We start from the raw sequence: 19,229 nt of genomic DNA on the forward strand, positions 1-19,229 counted from the left end.
CGAAGGAATAAAAGATTCAAATAGTTTTCAGTGACTATCAACTAAGTTATGGAACTTTGAAGTGGACCATTTTTCAATAGTATTTCAGTGGTCCTAATTCGATGGCTAGGAACTGTAGCTTCAGGTCTATGTAAATTAAAAAGTATATTGAAAACTATGATAAGAAGAACTTGAAAATTACATGAAAAATTACAACACTGTGTGTGGGGGGGGGGGGAGGGGGGAGTAGATTACAAACTGTAATCAAATTTAAAGCACATCTAATACATATTTGTTTAAAAAAAGTTTTGTATTCACATTTGCTTCCTCAACTTACAATTTTGCAATAAATATACTGAATGCTTAGGGTCGTTAGAAAACACATGAAAATTAAAAATAAATACAATAAAATGGTACATTACATAAAAAACGAAATATTAACTGTCGATATATGAATACGTTATGGTCGAAGCTTGGCACGACATTACACGGCATGGACAGTGAATTTTTAAGATTTTATAAGACTATAGCTTGCCGCCGATCGCATAATTATCTTACTACAGCAAACAAATATATGAAATGCACAATACTTTTGATGTGAATAAAGTGATATGCACAGTAACCTATAATGTATTTTTATTAAAACTTTTCAAGAATTCAATTATTATGGCCCTTATATTGGTTATGAAGATAATGATGTATCAGAAGAAATAGGTTCGCAAATTACATCATTCTTTGATTTGCATTGCTTGATTGTTAATATGACTAGACAACTATGATAGGACGGTCTAATATATGAAATAAAGTATTATAAATCATTGTCATTGCAAAGATAATGAAACCTTTCGAAATATTGCTCTAAAAGCTCTATGTCGAACTTGTTGGAACTCACAATGTATTTATATGATAGGATCACTGTTTTAAAAAAACTTGACGATAAAGATAAACTATACAAAATCTATAATAAGATACAAATATCTCCATTTGGTATAGAATTTTGCATGAATAGGTTGAATGTTTACAATTAATAGCATATTACTTAGATCAAATTCATGACGAAAAAAACTTATTCGAATGATGCTCTACCTTGGCTCATTTTATTTGAACATAATCTAAATATCATCAATAACAAGGAACCATTAAAATATTGTATATCATTAAAAGAATCTCTCCTGAGAAGTATAAAAATTCGATTTGCTGACATATTAGACACGAGTAATGCTGCAAATAATATAATAGTTACTCAGAAACGAAAATACTCGGAGTGTTCAGAGTATTATATTAAATGCAATGGGGAATATTGCACGAATATCAATACCTAAACAACAAATATCTTTAAACTCTAGAAATATAATTGAATAAGATTTCTTTAGTTTCATGGAGAAAACAGATTGTTTGAAAAACCAGAGGTTTGATTTCGACAATGAAGTTGAATATTTATTATATTGAGAAGCTAAAGATTGATATTAAATAGATGTTAAGTGTTCCAATTACATTTATTAATTAGGAAAAGTATAAAAAAATGATTATTGAAAACAAAATGTGTTTTCGTATCTTTTCCATTCTTTCTTTCATAAGTAATAATCGTAAGAAATAATATTCAAATAATTAATAGAAATTTAGACATATAAAATTCTATTTCAAATAATTATTTTTAGTATATTTTAAAATACTATTATTTCACTCAATCATTTCTTTTACTATAGCATAAATAACTAATTTCAATATCTTTTTCTTGAAATATCTCCAGCTCTGACTTTAAGACGTCTCAGATTAATAACATTCATACTGTAAGCACCAAAATGTTCATTACATAATATTAAATATATATTCGTGAATATTTTGAAAACTAAAATCGAACAATATAGGGAAAATCGCATGTATAGGGAAAATTGTTAGGAATGTTGACCTTGACAACATATTTCAAGGTTATAAAAATTAGTGAGCTCACTTCTAATCTAAATAATTGTCGTTCATTCTTTCTCGTTTCCTCTCATTCATATTTTTATTCAACAGCCTATTGTCGCTGCTGGAAATAAAAAAGTGATCGAATTGTTTGTACTGTACACTAAGATGGCCCTTAACTATAAGGGTCGAAATTTTTTGCTGAGTTTGTTCTGGGGTACCCCGCAAAATTGTGACATCGGGTGAAAAAATGATTCTTAAAAAATGTTATATTGATTGATCATTGAGAACTCGTGTTGCATTTTGGTTAAAATTTTATGTAAGTTTTATCAATTTCGTATATCAATTTCTACTAATCTTCGTAGCATTTTATATATCAATTTTTAATATTTTCATACCATCATTATAAAAGAGTAATGAATACTTTTTTTAATAACATTATAGTTTCTTTATTTGATTATATCGATCAAATTGTAGTTCTTTCGATGCACAAAATGTTTATTGTATTACTGCTTTTACATGTGTAGGGAAAAATTGTTAGGAGTAATTGTTGTATTTATGAATACAATACGTAATTATTTTACATAATTAAAAATAAAATGCTATTACATACATATTATAAATTAATGGTAATAAAGTAATGTATTAATTCAATACACTCATTAATTTACTATACCATAACGCGGTAATATTCCAGATAGCTTCTTAAACATTTTGTCGTGGAAATCTAAAATTTCTGCAATCTCTTAAGTAGGTAAAATATTTATGATATGTGAATTGAAGTAACTAACAATAAGTCTCTTATAATCGAATTAACTTTTATTTGCAAAGATCGACACTAACCCAGTTGTATTTCATTAATTTAAAATTAAAAAATTGATGTGATTGATGTTGAACAATTTTTGAGTGCCAGGACAAATTCATAGAATAGCTAAACTGCAGCGTTATATGCCAGATTTAATTTTTCGATTGTGGTCGCAAGGATTTACAATAGAAGTTTTTGAGTATGATACGACATTAGAACTGAAGAAAATCTGAAATACATTGAAAGAAATAGTGACAATTGAAAAACTTCTATAAGGAAATACTATTTCACAATATTATTCCCTTTAGTAACTATTTTCCAGGCATGTACAAATGTGTATGTTGATGGCGTGATAGTTGAAATATTTTAACAAGATAATACCTATTTTTAAATATTATTTCTGTTATTGACTATTTTCTGGGCACATGTTACATAGTATCTTTACGTAGATCCGTTGTAAATAAAATATTTATTCTGTGAAACAAATGAATACATAAATATTTCTTATTTCTATTTCTTATTTTTTGCTCATTACACATTACGAAAAGATGATCGTTTCGCTATTTACAGCGTAAATTTATCGCTATTGTATTTTGATTAATTATTTCATGGGTCGTCATCCTGTTCTTTGATAGCTGCATTCATTCCTTCCTCATCCGCTCTGACTTTTTCTCATACATTATCTTTTTCTTTCAATAGTGCGTTCATTTTACGTATTCTCTCTCGTTCTTCCTCATATCGCTGTTCTTAACATTTCACTACATATAGTGGTTCACAAAAGTATTTGTACGTTCTATTATAACAAAATTCTCCTATCTCATAAGTCTGATTTTAATGAAGGTTTGTGTGCATGTAAAGTATACTGGACTGCATATGACACAATTTTTTTGTCGATAAAAAATATTCTTGAGGGAAATCAGGCCTCGAAAAATTCACATTTTTTTCATTTTTTTAATACAACTTTTTATGGCACTTTTTTTACAATAATGGTGGAGCACTAAAATCTGAAACTTTTTGTACGAAAATTTTTGGTCTATCACGCACAATTGTGAAGTTAAAAAGAAAATGATCGTTGTAAGCTTTATAATCGTGTGAAATCAGCTGAAATTACTCTTTACAGTGCCATTTTCTCTTCGATTTTTCAAATACAGCTTTGTAATGGGATGAAATATAGGAAAACTTTTCATAAGAAAAACGTTTGGTTTTCAGTACTCTATCATTCTGGAGCAAAAAGACTGTATTAAAAAAATAATGAATCATTGAAACCTTCGAGATTCAATTTCACCTTCTGAAAGAAATTTCCTGTGGACAAAAAGTTTCCTCCATACATGCATTATTGTGCTTTACACACATAAAAATTTTCATTAAAATCAGACTCACAGGTTAGGAGAATTTCCTCGTAATAAAAGATGCAAATACTTTTGTGAGCCACTGTACTTCCATTTCAAAATTATTTTAGAAAAGTTTCTTTCGTATAAAATAGTATTTCCATGAATTCAGAAATGAAATAATATTTCAAATATTATTTGTAAAAGTTTTACATTGACTATTAAGTGTACTATTTAAATGTACTATTCAAAGTACAATTTAAAGTAACTGTTTTTAAGACAAATTTTATTTACAACATTCTGTATCAGTTGATGAAATAAAAGTATTCACTTACAATTTCTATTGCAAATAACCATTTTCCTTAAATCTGTACGATACGTAATCCTTGAGACGATAATAAAATACAATAGTACCGAGTTTACGGTCCATGGGTCAGGATCATGCCTATGTGGACAGTTATCGGAAGAGGTAGTTGTTTCAGGAATTCTTGCTTGTCTCAGAATGGGTAAAAAGTTAGAGTGAGAAATATTGAGTACGAATGAAATAGTAATACTTGACTTGGATACGTTTATTTATGTTAGGTAGGTGATGTCGAGGCGGTGCACGTTGCGAAGCCAGCCAGCTCTTACAATTAAAGCTGGTAGAAATAAAGATGAACAGTAAAGCCAGATGATATTCAGACTGTTAACCCAATGTATTTCACGTCCTCACACGCTTAATTAAATTTATGTGAATGCGGAATAAAGATACTAGGTAACGTACTTGCATTGAAAACTATATTTATAAGGTGTCTAAGACGAGTACTGTAGATCTAGATACACATATTTTGCAATATAATACGAAATCGAATATCTGTGAGGAGTAATACTACTGGAGTGAAAAAAAATGGTTGTTTCTGATCCTTTTTTTGTGCAATTTTTGGTAACGTATTCATAACATTTTTCTGATTAAAATTGTGACCAACTTGTAATTGTTTCTTATTTCTCTTCTTCTCTTCATCTCATAGTTTATTTTCACTTATTGAGTTGAATATTCGAACGTCGTAGCGGCATTAAAGAATTTTGTGCAAACTACGAGATTAAAAACTATATTGATTTCATTGCAAAATCGTGAAATGACACAACATCTGAAAATGTTAAAAATGTGTGGAGGAAGTTTTTTAAACGTCAAAATTTACCCGAGAATCTTGAGGTGAATCTATAGAATTGCGAATTCAGAGACCAGGCAGATCAAGAAAATCTAAATCAAGATAAAGTATTTAGAATGGATCCAGGAATGTGAAACAGAAGAACAGTATATTTTACACAACACTGTAAAATCAGTAGAAGAAACGGAGGACAGATTCTGAGGATAGTTGTCTAGAGGAAGAAAAATTAGACAATATGTTGCATAATTTAGAGAAATGGGTTAATAATGAACCCGAATATATTAAATTTCATACGAAAATTTTAATAGGCTCTATAACCAAAAATAATTATGTTACTGTAATTCTAGAACTTATTACTATATAAAATAGAATCATCCGATAAATTGAACAAAGTTTTATTGTTAAAATGTTTAGACAAAGAAGATTAGGGATTGGATTAAAGAAATAGATAGCGGAAATCAAGATCAAATTAAAAATTGAACAAGGAAATGTGTTAAAAATATGAAATATAAGAATGGCCATTCTGCTATACACTTGAATACATCTTTTATTGATCATTGAGAAAATTATAAAATTATGTTATAATAATTACATACATATATATATATATATATATTCAATTTTTCAGATTGAGTGTCTAACTTTTTCAAATATTTTATCTAGTTTATAATTCTCAGAATTAAATACCTAGTATTCTCAATGGTATTCTCAAGTATATCTATGGTCTAATACTTCATAATCGTCGTATTTTGGCCATTATCTCATAACTAGTAAGAGGAGAATAGTAGGAGGATAAATATATGTATTTTCATAATTATAAAATTTGCCTTTCATAAATCATTTCAGAAAAAGAAAGGGTCCTCAAAGAGCCATCAAGTTGTAGAATAATGCAATAGTAATAAATAAATATGTGGATATATTAAGTAACAGTGTCTTGTAATAAATAAATAGCTCATTCATAAGGTGTACAAAATTTTTGTGAGCAATCGCACGATCAGTGGCGTACTATTTAACAAGGAAAGAACACAGTTGATTAAATGCCGATTTAAACGAGTTTTTACACGTCTAGTAGTAAATTTAAATTGAAAATCAGCTAATGCGTGTGCGAGCATTTCCTTTCATAGGCCTTAATGTTGCATTATAGATTTTAACGTAAAAAATGTTAAACACTTCATAGTGCACCATCTATTTTAATAAATGATGATTATAAGAGTTGCGCTTTATTGTAACTATCAAGACACTCGACTTCTAGTAGTCAGAGGATTAAAATTTGAAAAATACTCCGTGATAATTTATTTTCTAATATCTTTTAATTATTTCGACTCTCATGTATGTTTTTAATTATTTTAATATGCGAACTTATATTTTCCTGAAACATTCAAAGTTATTCATAGTCACGAAAAACTACGTATTTTCAGAAGATACTGGAGGATGGACCAAATGTCAAAAATAAAGGTAGAAATTTAGAGTTAAGATTTTATACTTTTATTAACTATCTATGTATGATCCTCTAATCGTTCACAGTATATTAAAGAGTGTAATAGAATGAACTCCGATTTTAGGTTAGAAACGATGGAAGAGGTCAGAAATTAGAACACGATTGGTCGAAAATAAGAAACTGTATGTATCAGGCAAAGCAGTGGTAAATGTGGGAGGCCGTAGGAAAGGGGAACACAGAAGAGGGGAATATGGAGTGCTCTCCTTAGCCGCGGATTCAGCAACTTCCGACGAGAGTTCCCCTCGATCTTTCAAGTAAACGTTCTCCCTCGTTACGTCAGAATCGCCCTTTAAGTCCTTCCGGTGCCCTTTTTGCAAAAAAGACATTTCTATGAAGAACATAGAAATTGTTGAGGTACTGTTAAGAAATTTACGGAAGTGTCTCAAACGCAAGCTCAAAATGTCAAATTTAAAAGATACGTGTCAAGACACGTTTTATAATAAATGAGTAATACGTTTGATTTTGCGACTGTCTGAAAATTTCGATGAACCTACTTAATATCGATAATAAACAATAAGTAATTATTTTTCTTGAGTATGTTTAGAAATATAGAACCAAAACAAATTTCGTAACGCAAAAGTATGAAAAAGATATGCCTCAAGACTTCTAAATAGATATCGTAAATTCTGCTTAAAAAAAAGAACTATAATTAAAGCGAAACGAACGAACGAAAAAAGGTGATGGTTGTTTTTGTTCAATACTGTTACAAATGCACGTTTAGTGGAAATTTGTGTCGTTTTAATTTCAGTTTTTGACTCGTTAACGGCCAATATAAATACTGTCCATATTTATAAGACCGGCTAAAATAATCAACACGCGACAGCAATCTCTGACAGAATTTTCATTACTATAACATATTTTTCGATCCGATTTGAAATTTTATACAGACTGTTACAGTCCGCCCACGAAAAGTATTTGCTTCCTTGTATAAATTTTTACTTGTAATACAAAGTGCTTACTACTACTATTTACTCGTACCAAGAAAAGAATAAACTATAATTATAACAAAATAAGAATTACACAGCGATGCATTTGTCCATGCAAAACTATTTATTTCGGATACACAACTCGTATGTTATATGCCTTGAAATCTTAAATCTCTTCTGATCTTCAGTTTTCGAAATTTCGGAGTTCCTTTTATTACTATCTTTTGCTATTCATCAATGTGATTAAAAGAAAATGATTGAATCACAGAAATTGAAACAACGGTTTTGAATATTTACATCGATTCTCAACATGTCGTACATATTACACCAGAAATTTCAGTATTTACAATAATGTACATAAACGAATATTACATATTAAAGAATTTACTTACACGAACATTGCGCTGGATTTTTTTAAAAGATACTTCTCGTTGATACACCAGCAATTTTTATCGAAAAATTGAAGAGCCTCGAACCGAGTACCGGCACTTGCGAAGAAGATCTACATGCGATTCTTGTGACAGATCCTCGTGGATCTCCCACCTGGGAGGCGAAACTTTTCACAGCGCAAACTCCAATAATCTTACCTTCTACAACGTGCAACGAACTTTTTAATCGTTTATTCGTTTCCCTTTTCTTTCTATATATGAAAGGACATTGATTATTCGAACACTGATTATTCGAATTTTAAATATCCAAACGATCAATTAACTACACTGAACACGAAGTTTGTTCTAGATTATCTACGGGGTAATCATTGCAGAGTTTGTAGTCTTAATCACGAATCCAAAAGTATAATTGCTTTACCCTCCTTAATTTTTGAAAAATAAAGTTTTTTGAAAAAACGAATGTTTTTCGGCGAAAATGAGGTGAAAACTACGTGAAAATTAAGAATGCTAAAAAGATCAGTTTAGTCTTGAAAGATCGAGAATAATTCAAACTCAATCTTATAGTTTCGAGTGTCTATAAATACTATTTATTTGAGTAAATTATTTGCTAAATCTATACTTGTGGACAAATTATCTGTTGCAATGTTACAACAATTTTTTCCAATTAAAAAATTGGAAACAGTTCTTCTAGATAGAATAAGTTGCTTATCGATAGTTGCTACCTCGTTTGATTCAAAGAAATTTTTACAATTTTCTGTCAACTAATTACTAAATACTTTTATTGGAGCAAGCTTGTCAATCCCCTTTCTTGAAATGCGGATTCAAAATTATTGACACGAAGAAATGTCATTCTTTCAGAACAAAACAATAAAAATGCTTCTTCTGTTCTTTGAATATTTTTACTTTTATTTGTCAACTGATTGATTTTTCGGACTACATTCTCTAGTCTTCTTCTCAAATGACAGGAACTAACATATTGTCAATTAGGTGTTTCATTTGAATTGTTTTCGTTTTCACATTCAGCCTTTCTTGTAAAATTTCTTCATCAAGTAAATCTTCATCTCTTTTTTCCAAGATGAAATTTTCGTTACTACTACATGAATCTTCACTGGACCAATATATTTCTTTGTCTTCTGTTTCTATCTCTAGTCTTTGAAATTCAGAAGGATTATTTGCATTATTAATCGATTTACCTTCATTTCGAAACAAAAATAATTCAGAAAAATGTATAATAAATTTAACGTATATTATGGGCACAAATGGTTGCATTACTTAACTACTAAAGAAAAATTGTAAGATTTCGAAGTTTTCTAACATTCCCAACAAATTTGTTACAAGAGGAAGCAAAGTAGATGAATTTTTTAAATTTCTACATGTTTCAAAACCAATGTAGCAGCAGTATTCAAAATTTTACAATATAACATCTGAAAATGTGAAGATTTCCCTTGAAAACAAGTGAAATCACATTAAAAAGAGATACTTTTCGAAGAAGTTATAGCTGTTGAACGCTTGTGTTGAACGCTTCTGTTTTTTCGGTTTGTCTCATTAATGCATCATTTTTTGGTATTGTAAGACAATAAACGCAACTATGTATTGTTTAGCATCAATACGTCACTTTTGTCCAGCATTACTGGACTTCAAAGTCGACTTCAAAAGGATATCTCATGGCTAAGAGTATTGAATTACCACGTGCTAAAAAATCTGTTATTATTAAGGGTTGAATGTAATCAGTCAGCTAGGTCCAGATTATTATAAAGTGTAAAGAAGCGGAGAATTTTACAAGATAAGACCAAAGGAAAAAGACAGAGAAGGTCATCCATAGAGATGCGGATAATCAAGCTCTGAAGCGAATTTGTGATGAATACGATTTATTGGTTGTTTTCTACTTGTGTATATAATAAATAAGCGATTGTTTCTATAAACACGTGGCGTCACAATGACTGGCAAAGTTTATAATCAACTTTGTACGATGGGTGGAAGAAACGAAAAACTTAAGGGGAGGCCTAGACTGTTGTGGTTAACCGGAAGACCAAGAGGGTAGCCCAAAAGGCTGTCCGATCCAAACCACCGCTCCACTCCTGAAGGCCAAGGTGGCGACTGGGAAGGGCGAGATGAGGAAGGCCAAGGCCAAGCCTCCCCCCCCCCCCAAGGACGACAGCGATTACGTTGACCGTACCTGAGAGGAGCGTCGGGTCGTATGCCAACGTAATGTGGACAGCCAGGTCGAAAATCGATCTGGCTAGTCCAGATATTGCGTTGGTGTGGACTATATCGGAAGCAAAGTCGATGGCTAGTCCAGATATCGCGTTTGTTGTGGATCGTATGGCGGTGGCATGATCCAATCACCCGGTCCATCAAACAGGCGGAGTTCTGCGTGAGTAGGCTGGACGACTCGATAGGAAGTGGGCCCTAACACTAGCCAGTGTTGGAGGCTGCACAAAGGAAGACGTTAAGGTTGGGAAGATCCGACTGTCCCCCTTTGGACTCGAGTCGGTTTGGACCCAATGCCTCTCTCTGCTGTCAGAAGTCGGGAGACTCCTGGTAGCATGTGTGACGACAAGGATTAAGATCCTTGCCCAACGCCTACTCCAGTGCTACTTCTACTTAGAAACAGGACGTGTTCAGCAGCGGTGCACAAATGCGGATCACAAATTTGTATTTGTATACATTAGTTCTTTTTAATAAGAACGGGTACGTTGTAGATCAGATTTAAATCTTACATCAACTGTCTACGTTTTGCCAGGTGGTCAGACTCCACTTTTTAACGCAATCACGCGCACAAACCAACGTGTTGAGAATAATCATGCTATTTATGTATCTTCTCGAGCTTTCACTTCATTGAAAAGGATTGGAAGACCCCGTATTGTTACTCTAGCACAATTCATTGTTAAAAGGATTTTTCTCTTCGAGCTGTCGTCTTAAACAGACTTAGATTTCACTCCGTCCCATTTGGACTTCGACCCAATACGAATGTCCCGTTCACTGATTTGGAACAGAACTACAATCATCCAGCGCCCACCAGCAAGGAGGAAAGGTTTAGCACTTGTTGCTGGTTGATGTTTGGTGCAAACCAAACCATACAATTTTGGGCGCGCTACCATGAAGGTGGACGAGGCGGAAACCGTCTGCGTAATTCTGTCGATGCACGTTCGCAATAATTGCTTTATCCTCCTTAATTTTTGAAATGTTTTTAAGCGAAATTGAGGTGAAAACTTCGTGAAAATTAAGAATGCTAAAAAGATCAGTTTAGTCTTGAAAGATCGAGAACAATTTCATGAATTTTATGAGTATTTTCATTCAATCTTATAGTTTCGAATGTCTATAAATACTATTTATCTGAGTAAATCATTTGCTAAATCTATACTTGTGGACAAATTATTTGTTTAATTGACATTTATTTTCTCTCGCCACCGAACATGTCCCTTATGACACTCGGTAGCGAGAGGTCCCCCTCAATTTCCCCTACCAGGATATGGCACTCGCTCGCTCAAACGGGGCACACCTTCAGGATGTATTGCACCGTATCCTGGTTACCGGGATAACGTCAGCGTGTTTCGTTGCTTCCTTTCCTATACGGTGCAAGTACTGTTCGAAGCATATGAAGACGGCCAGGTTGCCCCCTTCCCCTAAAACACGCTGCTGATTTCGGAGGAAAGGCCTCCCCTTGAGAATACAAGATGAATGCCGCGCCAGCGGCCATAAGATTGAAATTCATGGCAGCCCTTCGTGCGGTCCATCGGATGTCCAGACACCGCGATGTTGAGAAGTAAGCACAGTCAGTTAATAACAGATATTTGTATGGAGCATTTTGGTTATCGATTTTACTTCTGACCCACGATAACGCTGAGCTTTTTTACCAATTTCTGTTCTCGCGACTTGTTCCTTTTGACTTGATCGAAAAATATGGCATTCCTTGCTTAATAGTTAAAAACTGCTATCCTTTACTTTTGTTATTGCAATTACCACACTCTAGAATCGGTGCGTTCAACCGATTGTGGATCGAGTGCTATTCGATTCAAGAGCTACCGGATACCATTCCTTGGATAATTATGTCGTCAACGTTTAGATTATAAAATATCTCATATCGACGCAGCTCTATAGCTTTATCTATTGAAGCTATTAGTGTGACAAATAGAAGCACACTTGTGCACTGCACGAATAGTTACAAGGCAATTGCGCTTTTAAACGCATAGTTTGTCGATAGATCTGCCACTATTGTTGAATTATTCGACGAAGGTAGCTGCTAAAAGATAGATTTATAATCCTTTTTCTCTACGCTGCGTAAAAAGTCCGTTTGGTGAAAGGTTGTACCTCAGGCCATTATTTAAGCACGAATACTATACTCAGTACAACAATCACAGTCCTTGGTATGTGCATTCTGCTCGTGAAAAAATGAAGCTCGGTATAGTTGGTTCTAAGGAAAAGTATCATTATACTAGCGCCCGTTGCAACAAGGAGTAGAATAACTTGCAACACTGATAATACTACACTTATGAGTTTTACAACCAGTGCTCTTGCATTATCTAGCCTTCTAAAGTGATATTACGTAAATTTTCTAAAGTGACGTTGTTGATACTATTGCTGTTAGTGTTCCATAGTAGGATTTTACTTTCCTAATAGTCGTAGGTTCTCCGCGCTTATGGAACACCAAGTGGAGCTTTACAATTTTTATTTCAAAACGTTTCATTCGAGACACTCCATACAGCGTGTATTCGCCGCAGAGATCTGTGCACCTGCTGCCAAGCGTTTCTTCAGAAATTCTAAAATATGGAAATCCCATGTTCCCTCTTTACACCATAAAACAGTTTCCATCGTTTGGTTTGTAAAAGACAAAAATTGTCTAAGAACATAGATATACGATTTTCGTACTCTTCAGGTGTTATCACGTTGACATTCTTTGTTACAGGAATCCCAAACCATAGACCAGGTATCCAGCAGAATTATTTTTATATTATATTATAAGTATGATATAAAATAGACGGTTTTTCTTTTCAAAACAGTTAAAAGCGTATTAATTGTATAATTGATTTCTTCTGTTCAACCCTCCTCTTCGTCTGAGTACCTTCGTCCACGTGGAGAACAGTCACAACTTATAGCAAAACAGTCTTTTATTTTGCAGTTCTGTTCTTTGTCGCAGCGAATGCGATAGACTACGAGTGAGTGAGACGCCACCTGACGGCGGCAAACCATAAAGGGTTAAGTCTTCAGCGTCTGTGATTGTATAGAGTATAGAAAAATAAATATCGTTTTTTTTTAAGGAAAGATTACTTAAATTTAAAAAAATTTTGATCAATTGTACTATTATAATTATTATTTCAATTGCGTGTATTATATAGTTAATCATTGTTAAATTATCATAGGTTAAAAAAAAAGAGAGACATGCAGTTTTGAGGATTAGGAAAACCGCCTTCAGACGTGGTTCTTGGAACAGCGGACAATGAGAAGTCCATTCACGGATTTATTATTCCAGGAAAAAGCATTGGAAATAAAAAATGAAATTGAGATATCACCTTCATTCGATGCTAGTAGGGACCGATTAACGAAATTTAAAGATCGTCGCAATATAAGATTAGTCACAAAAAGCCGCCAAAGCTCAAGAACTTTATGATTTGTCGCTGTCATGTGTCTTCTCGCTCAAATGGTGACTTATAACGAGAAAATACGGTATCGAGTGAACAACATCGCGCATGATTTCATCGATTTTTATTCCGATCCTCGCGCTTTCTGTTTTTCGACCATTTTCCAAGAATTTCTGGAAGAAATCATGAGACTCCTGTACCGATTGAAATCGGACAACGATTGTTGCACGTTTCCATTTTGAGTTTTTGGGGTTCTCCACGTAGGAAGAGCTCGAAGATTATGGTACTTGCGGTCAGCCATGTTCACCACGCAGCCTTTTGCACTTATGTTGCGCCAATTTTCCGTCGGCTCTGAAATACTATCTAAGACAAAGTCATCAAGTCAGAAGTAATGAAGCAAGACGCAATTAAAATAGTCAGTGGTACATATGTTCCGTGAACCTATGCTAAGTGTAACGCTATTCTTTATCAAAGCAAATGTCAACACAGCATTATAATAACACCAATCAAAGTTCAGTTTTTCACAGATAATTTCATAATAATGCCTAGAGGAAGAAATTGAATACTATAAAAATATTACTAGAAAATGCATTGAACAAAATACAAGAACGATTGGAAATATCGGGGCTAAAAATTATTACATTATTAATTATTAATGTATAAAGCTGAATAGATATTGTTCTTTGAAAAAAAAGGAAAATATCTTTACCTTCTAAAAACACACCACTGGGAAATTAATTTCATTAATTGTATAGAACCACTGAACTGTTCTTAGTTTAAAAATTATCACAGGTATTTTATACATATAAAGGAAATAACCGATATATGTGAAGCAAAGTTCAATACTTTAAAAGTATTAGTTCACAAGTATTGGAGAGTGAACCGAAGTATTGATTGGATCAAACTTCAAGCTACAGATCAGTAGTTTGTAACTCAACAAAAAACAAACTCAACATTAATAGTAATCATTGGAGCAATAAGATCGAATCCTATTAAGAGGGACTTCTAAATTGTCACATTAAAAAAGGATAACTTTTATTCAGAAAAAAATGCAATTTATTTAAATATAAATTATTTCTTACAAAACTTAAAAATGAATATTATATTAACTGTCACTTATCAAAGAAGTGAAAAATAATGTTTTCCTACATTTACGTAATAAATTGCAGTAATTTGGTAAATTTACAAGACAATGTACAAATAGATTTTTGTTTACAATAAATGTAACAGTTGGTATTAGAATAAAGAAGAAATTGAAAAATTCTACAATTGCAGTGCCTTGAAGCAAAATATTCAGTTTACGTTGTAAACATGGACGTCCAAATATTGATGTTAAAAAATGTACTATTAACATCAAATTGAATAAAGAGGGCAATCTGTTTATATCTATTTGATATATTATATGTAATTAAAAAAGAATTAAATTAATATATACTTTAAGTATAAATAAACTGATCAAAAATAGTACTTATAATTTTAAAAAGGTATTCTCATTAATCCTTATACAGGTAATGGTTTAATTGAACTTCCATCAAATTGACATTGCAATGATTCATATGTCGTTGTCGATTAGTGAATCATCAAACACATCAGAGCCTGTTGATTAATACCAAATAATAACTCGTGATAAATTTAAAAAAACATTGTAAAATGTTACTACAATGTTTTTGAATTATTACAAGTTCTGGATATACAAATGTTACTACAATATTTTAAAAATTGTAATATACTACTTGTAAAGTATGAAATATCCAATTCGTACATGACATACACTAATTAAATACCCGTGAATATAATAGGTTCTAAATATATAATTACAACAAATTTAAATGAAAGTGAAAACTACTATGTAAATGTTGCATTGCTTTTAATTTCTTTTCTTTATTTAACGATAATTGAATCATTTTTAAACATATATACAATGACAAAAAAGCGATAAAAGATTTTAATTGTAGTAATGTTGTAATTTGGTCGAATGCCACTAAAAATAAATTTACATATTGAGAGAAAGAGAAAGAGAGAGATTTCATGAATTTATAACGTTTAAACTAACAGAAAGTCTTATTTTTTACTCGTAAAAAAATTTAATTAAATGTTTGAATAAAGTTAAGAAATAACATACTCATCTTGTAGTTGATTTCTCTACCACAATAATTTTATTTATGGAACATATATTATATTATCATACCCTGTCTACATTAACACTATTTATTTAAATATATAGACTAGAAAATATGTTCCTGTAAAAGGCTCTCAATTCGAGCTAGAATGGTAAAATGAAGTATTGAACTTTGATTGATTTTGTTTCCCAGACTACGAAGTTGTTATATCTTTTTTTTATTCATAGCTGTTCAAAATTGAATACCGAAATGAGGAAAGTACATATAACGTTCCAACTTTAATATTTTATTTTTGTGCGATGAAAAGACAGACGATATATGAATGGAATATACAAATAAGAGTAGGATTAACGATGTTTTTATTATAAATTATTATTTAACTCGGTCAAATGAGATACAAATTTTAATATTTATTTTATCTCAAAATAATTTCTTAATAAAAAAAATAGTTACATTACTCATTGTCTAAATTTTAAATGGAAAGATTTTCAAAGTTTTATAAGTTGTCGTAAGTTACTATAATGATATGATCAAAATAATGAAAAATCGTACAATAAAAGAAATAGTAAAAGGCACTCGAATTTAATAATTAAATGTAAGAAAAAGTAGGAAGTATATTTTTGCAAAACTACATCCATCGATGTTCCTGAAAATAAAAGAATGTACTCCAAGGACAGAATCGATGCAGTAGCAATCTTGTAAGGTTAATGACTCTCGATGTCAGTGTATAGTTTATAGAAGCATAAGAAGGGTAGCTCCTAGCTCGATTTCAACATCAAAATTGAGAGATGGCAGAGCCTCTGTGTCACTAGGTCGCCAAGAAACGGGGCTGCACATGCGTGGTTCATTTTGCGCTAACCTCGGGATCGCTTCGGGAGTCAAGGAATGGCAAGTACAGAAAGGAACAGGCTGGTGTTATCGGTGTCTAAACAGAAGCAAAAGATAAATAGGTGAGAGGTTGGATAGACAAAGAAGGAAGGGGGAGGGATGAGTGCAAGTGTGAACGAGGAAGAAAGAAAAAAGAATGAAAAAGAGGGTATGAGACAGGAAAATAAAGAAGGGTGAGAGGATGCCTCCTTTCAGAGCTCAATAAGAAAGAGGAGAATAGACTTTCCAGCCGAAATAAGTGACAAGGAATGAGTAGCGAAGAGAGAAAGTGTAAGAATGACAGAACGAATTCAAGGGTCAGAGTGAAACAAAAGGGAAAGGTGTAGGAAAGCAGAACGTAAAAAGGAGACGATAAAAGTCGGATACGAAAGTCACACGAGAGAGATACAGTGAAAGTTGAAGAAAGAGATTCATTATCAAGAATACGGATAAACGTAATCTAAGAGGGAAGTTAAAAGGAGGTTAGTAGAGTGTAATAGCCGCAGATGGGGCACAGAAAGGGGAAAGAGGGTGGATAGTAGAGAGGGCGAGTACCGCGCAGCATCCAAAGCATCAGAAAATATCCTCGACAACGGTGTCGACGTCGGATAGTGCTCGTGAACCAACGTGTCTGTTTAGTGGTGAAAAAGTGTGCCCTTTTAGGGAACCCATAACCTCTGTCACTTATGAAGAAGTAGTTCTATACACATGCATCGTGGAAATAATAACACGGTCGATTTACAAAATAGATTAAATGACATTTATTATCTATATTTACTACAAACTGGTACTGAGTAAAGATAAAATTGTGTCAAATACGAGCAACGATATTGTATCAAAGTTATCCTTGCGCTAAGCGGCGGTGGGCGCTCTAACTCAGCTTTATCTTACAGATGATAAATATCTAACTCACAGTTATCAGTGATGAAAGAAATCAAGGTTTCTAATGTCAAGAATAATTTTAGATTTCACCAAAAACAAGAAAAACCAACTTCAAAAATGTATTGTGCGACTACATTTAATTTAGAAAAGTTATTTTATCTACTCGTTGCTGTGCGCAAGGGTATCTTTGAAACGACACCGTTACTCATACAGTACATATTTCTATCTTTACTCAATGTCAAATTATAGAAAATAGAATCAATATTATTTAATTTATTTTGCAAATACTATTATTCCACATGAAGCCCTTAAGCATAGAACCACTTTTTCATGGATTGCGAGTGTGTCGGGTTCTTTGAAAGATAGCCGTGTCAGGAAGGGAGAGAAGCATTGACTCCTGGTGACATCTTCGACGATGTTCGTAGATTTTATTGTCAATCCAATCACTGAACGCGAGTACATTCTCCTTTAAAATAACACTTTAGTAAATATATTCTTCAACTGTTGATTGAATTTTAACTTATTGATTTTTTTCCTTTTTCTCCGATTTTTTTGAAAAGTCAATTTAATCTTTGTTTAGATGCGAAACAAAAGAAAATACAGAAAAATGAAAATAAGATTTAAATGCACAATGTTTCATAGATGATATTCATAAAAGAACACATCTTTTCCTTATAATTTCAGTCATCTATAATATATAACCAAAATACTTCCATTTCACTGTCTAAATATTAAAGCTTAACAAATTTTATATTATTTTTTAATTTCATTCATTTTCATTTTTAGTGTTGAAATGTACCTTCTTGAAGAATTTTCTCAAAATTTTAATGCGAGTAAACTAAAATTTATCTATTCAAATCTTCTATAATTGTAGAATATAAGTGTCCAATATAATTAATTCCTTACTATAAATTTTTCTATAATAAAGTTTCAAAATAGTTTCTCAATTTTCTTAAACTGTTGTTATTGTATAAACCAATTTATCTCATAATTTATTTTAATAAAGAATGTAATGAAAACTATCTTATAATTTTAATAAACTTATATATTTCTGTACAAAGTAAAAATGAATTCCTTTTGCTAATTTTATTTGATTGGGCAATGAATTATATTATAATAATTTGATACAATGTAATAGATGTAAAACCCTCATTAAAGAAATTTAATTGATTTTATTTTTATCATATACTAGAGTGTAATTTTTGTCTTAAGTAATTTATTAATAGTATTTAATTATATACTTAACAGTAATTACAATATAATAAAGATAAAGGATAAAAATCGGATCAATTTTATTTGCAGTTTCTGACAGTCCGATGTCGAGGTGCAAGAACCTAATGAGATGACGTTCTCTTCTATCTGCTGATGTAATTTCAGAGGATGCTTTGCAGAATGAGGCTGCAGCAGATCACTCTTCTGCTGCAGATGATCTACCTAGTTGTCTGGTAACGATTAATCCATTTTATCAGATTCAAAAGCAAGTAACAATTGCTTTGTTTAACATAAAAATATACTTGAATCTTACACTTGTATTGCAAGTGTATTTGTGTAATGTAAAAATATAAGGATTTAATACAGAATTAAAAGGCCAACAAAAATATATTATACTGAAAATTTATTGAAATATTAAGGTATTATTTTGTGAAAATTTTTACTACAATTTTTGCGAACAAGTTAATGTATACAAGTGTATATGTATGTATTCTACATTTCAAGTAATTTTTAATTAGACTTATATCATTTCTATTCCTGAGGTGCAGTGAAAATACTTAAAGCTTATAATTTGCTTCATATTTGAAGTCA

General features: G+C 31.9%; 1 protein-coding gene across 3 annotated transcripts in view; it reads left to right on the forward strand.

Moving 5' to 3' along the window:
* The first annotated feature begins 11,604 nt into the window (after positions 1–11,604).
* Lcch3 (Ligand-gated chloride channel homolog 3) overlaps positions 11,605–19,229 on the forward strand; it is a 68,289-nt gene continuing 60,664 nt past the window's right edge. The window contains exons 1-3 of one of the 3 annotated variants that reach the window (XM_076320023.1): positions 11,629–11,744; positions 16,490–17,026; positions 18,729–18,871. In XM_076320023.1, coding sequence (XP_076176138.1) covers positions 18,807–18,871 — 65 coding nt within the window. In that variant the 5' untranslated portion in view covers positions 11,629–11,744; positions 16,490–17,026; positions 18,729–18,806. Of the gene's footprint in view, positions 11,745–16,489; positions 17,027–17,176; positions 17,844–18,728; positions 18,872–19,229 lie in introns of those variants that run through there. The other 2 variants (XM_076320025.1, XM_076320024.1) reach the window with 2 other exon arrangements.

The sequence above is a fragment of the Ptiloglossa arizonensis genome, chromosome 9 (genome assembly GCF_051014685.1).
Source record: "Ptiloglossa arizonensis isolate GNS036 chromosome 9, iyPtiAriz1_principal, whole genome shotgun sequence".
Taxonomy (NCBI): Eukaryota; Metazoa; Arthropoda; class Insecta; order Hymenoptera; family Colletidae; genus Ptiloglossa; species Ptiloglossa arizonensis.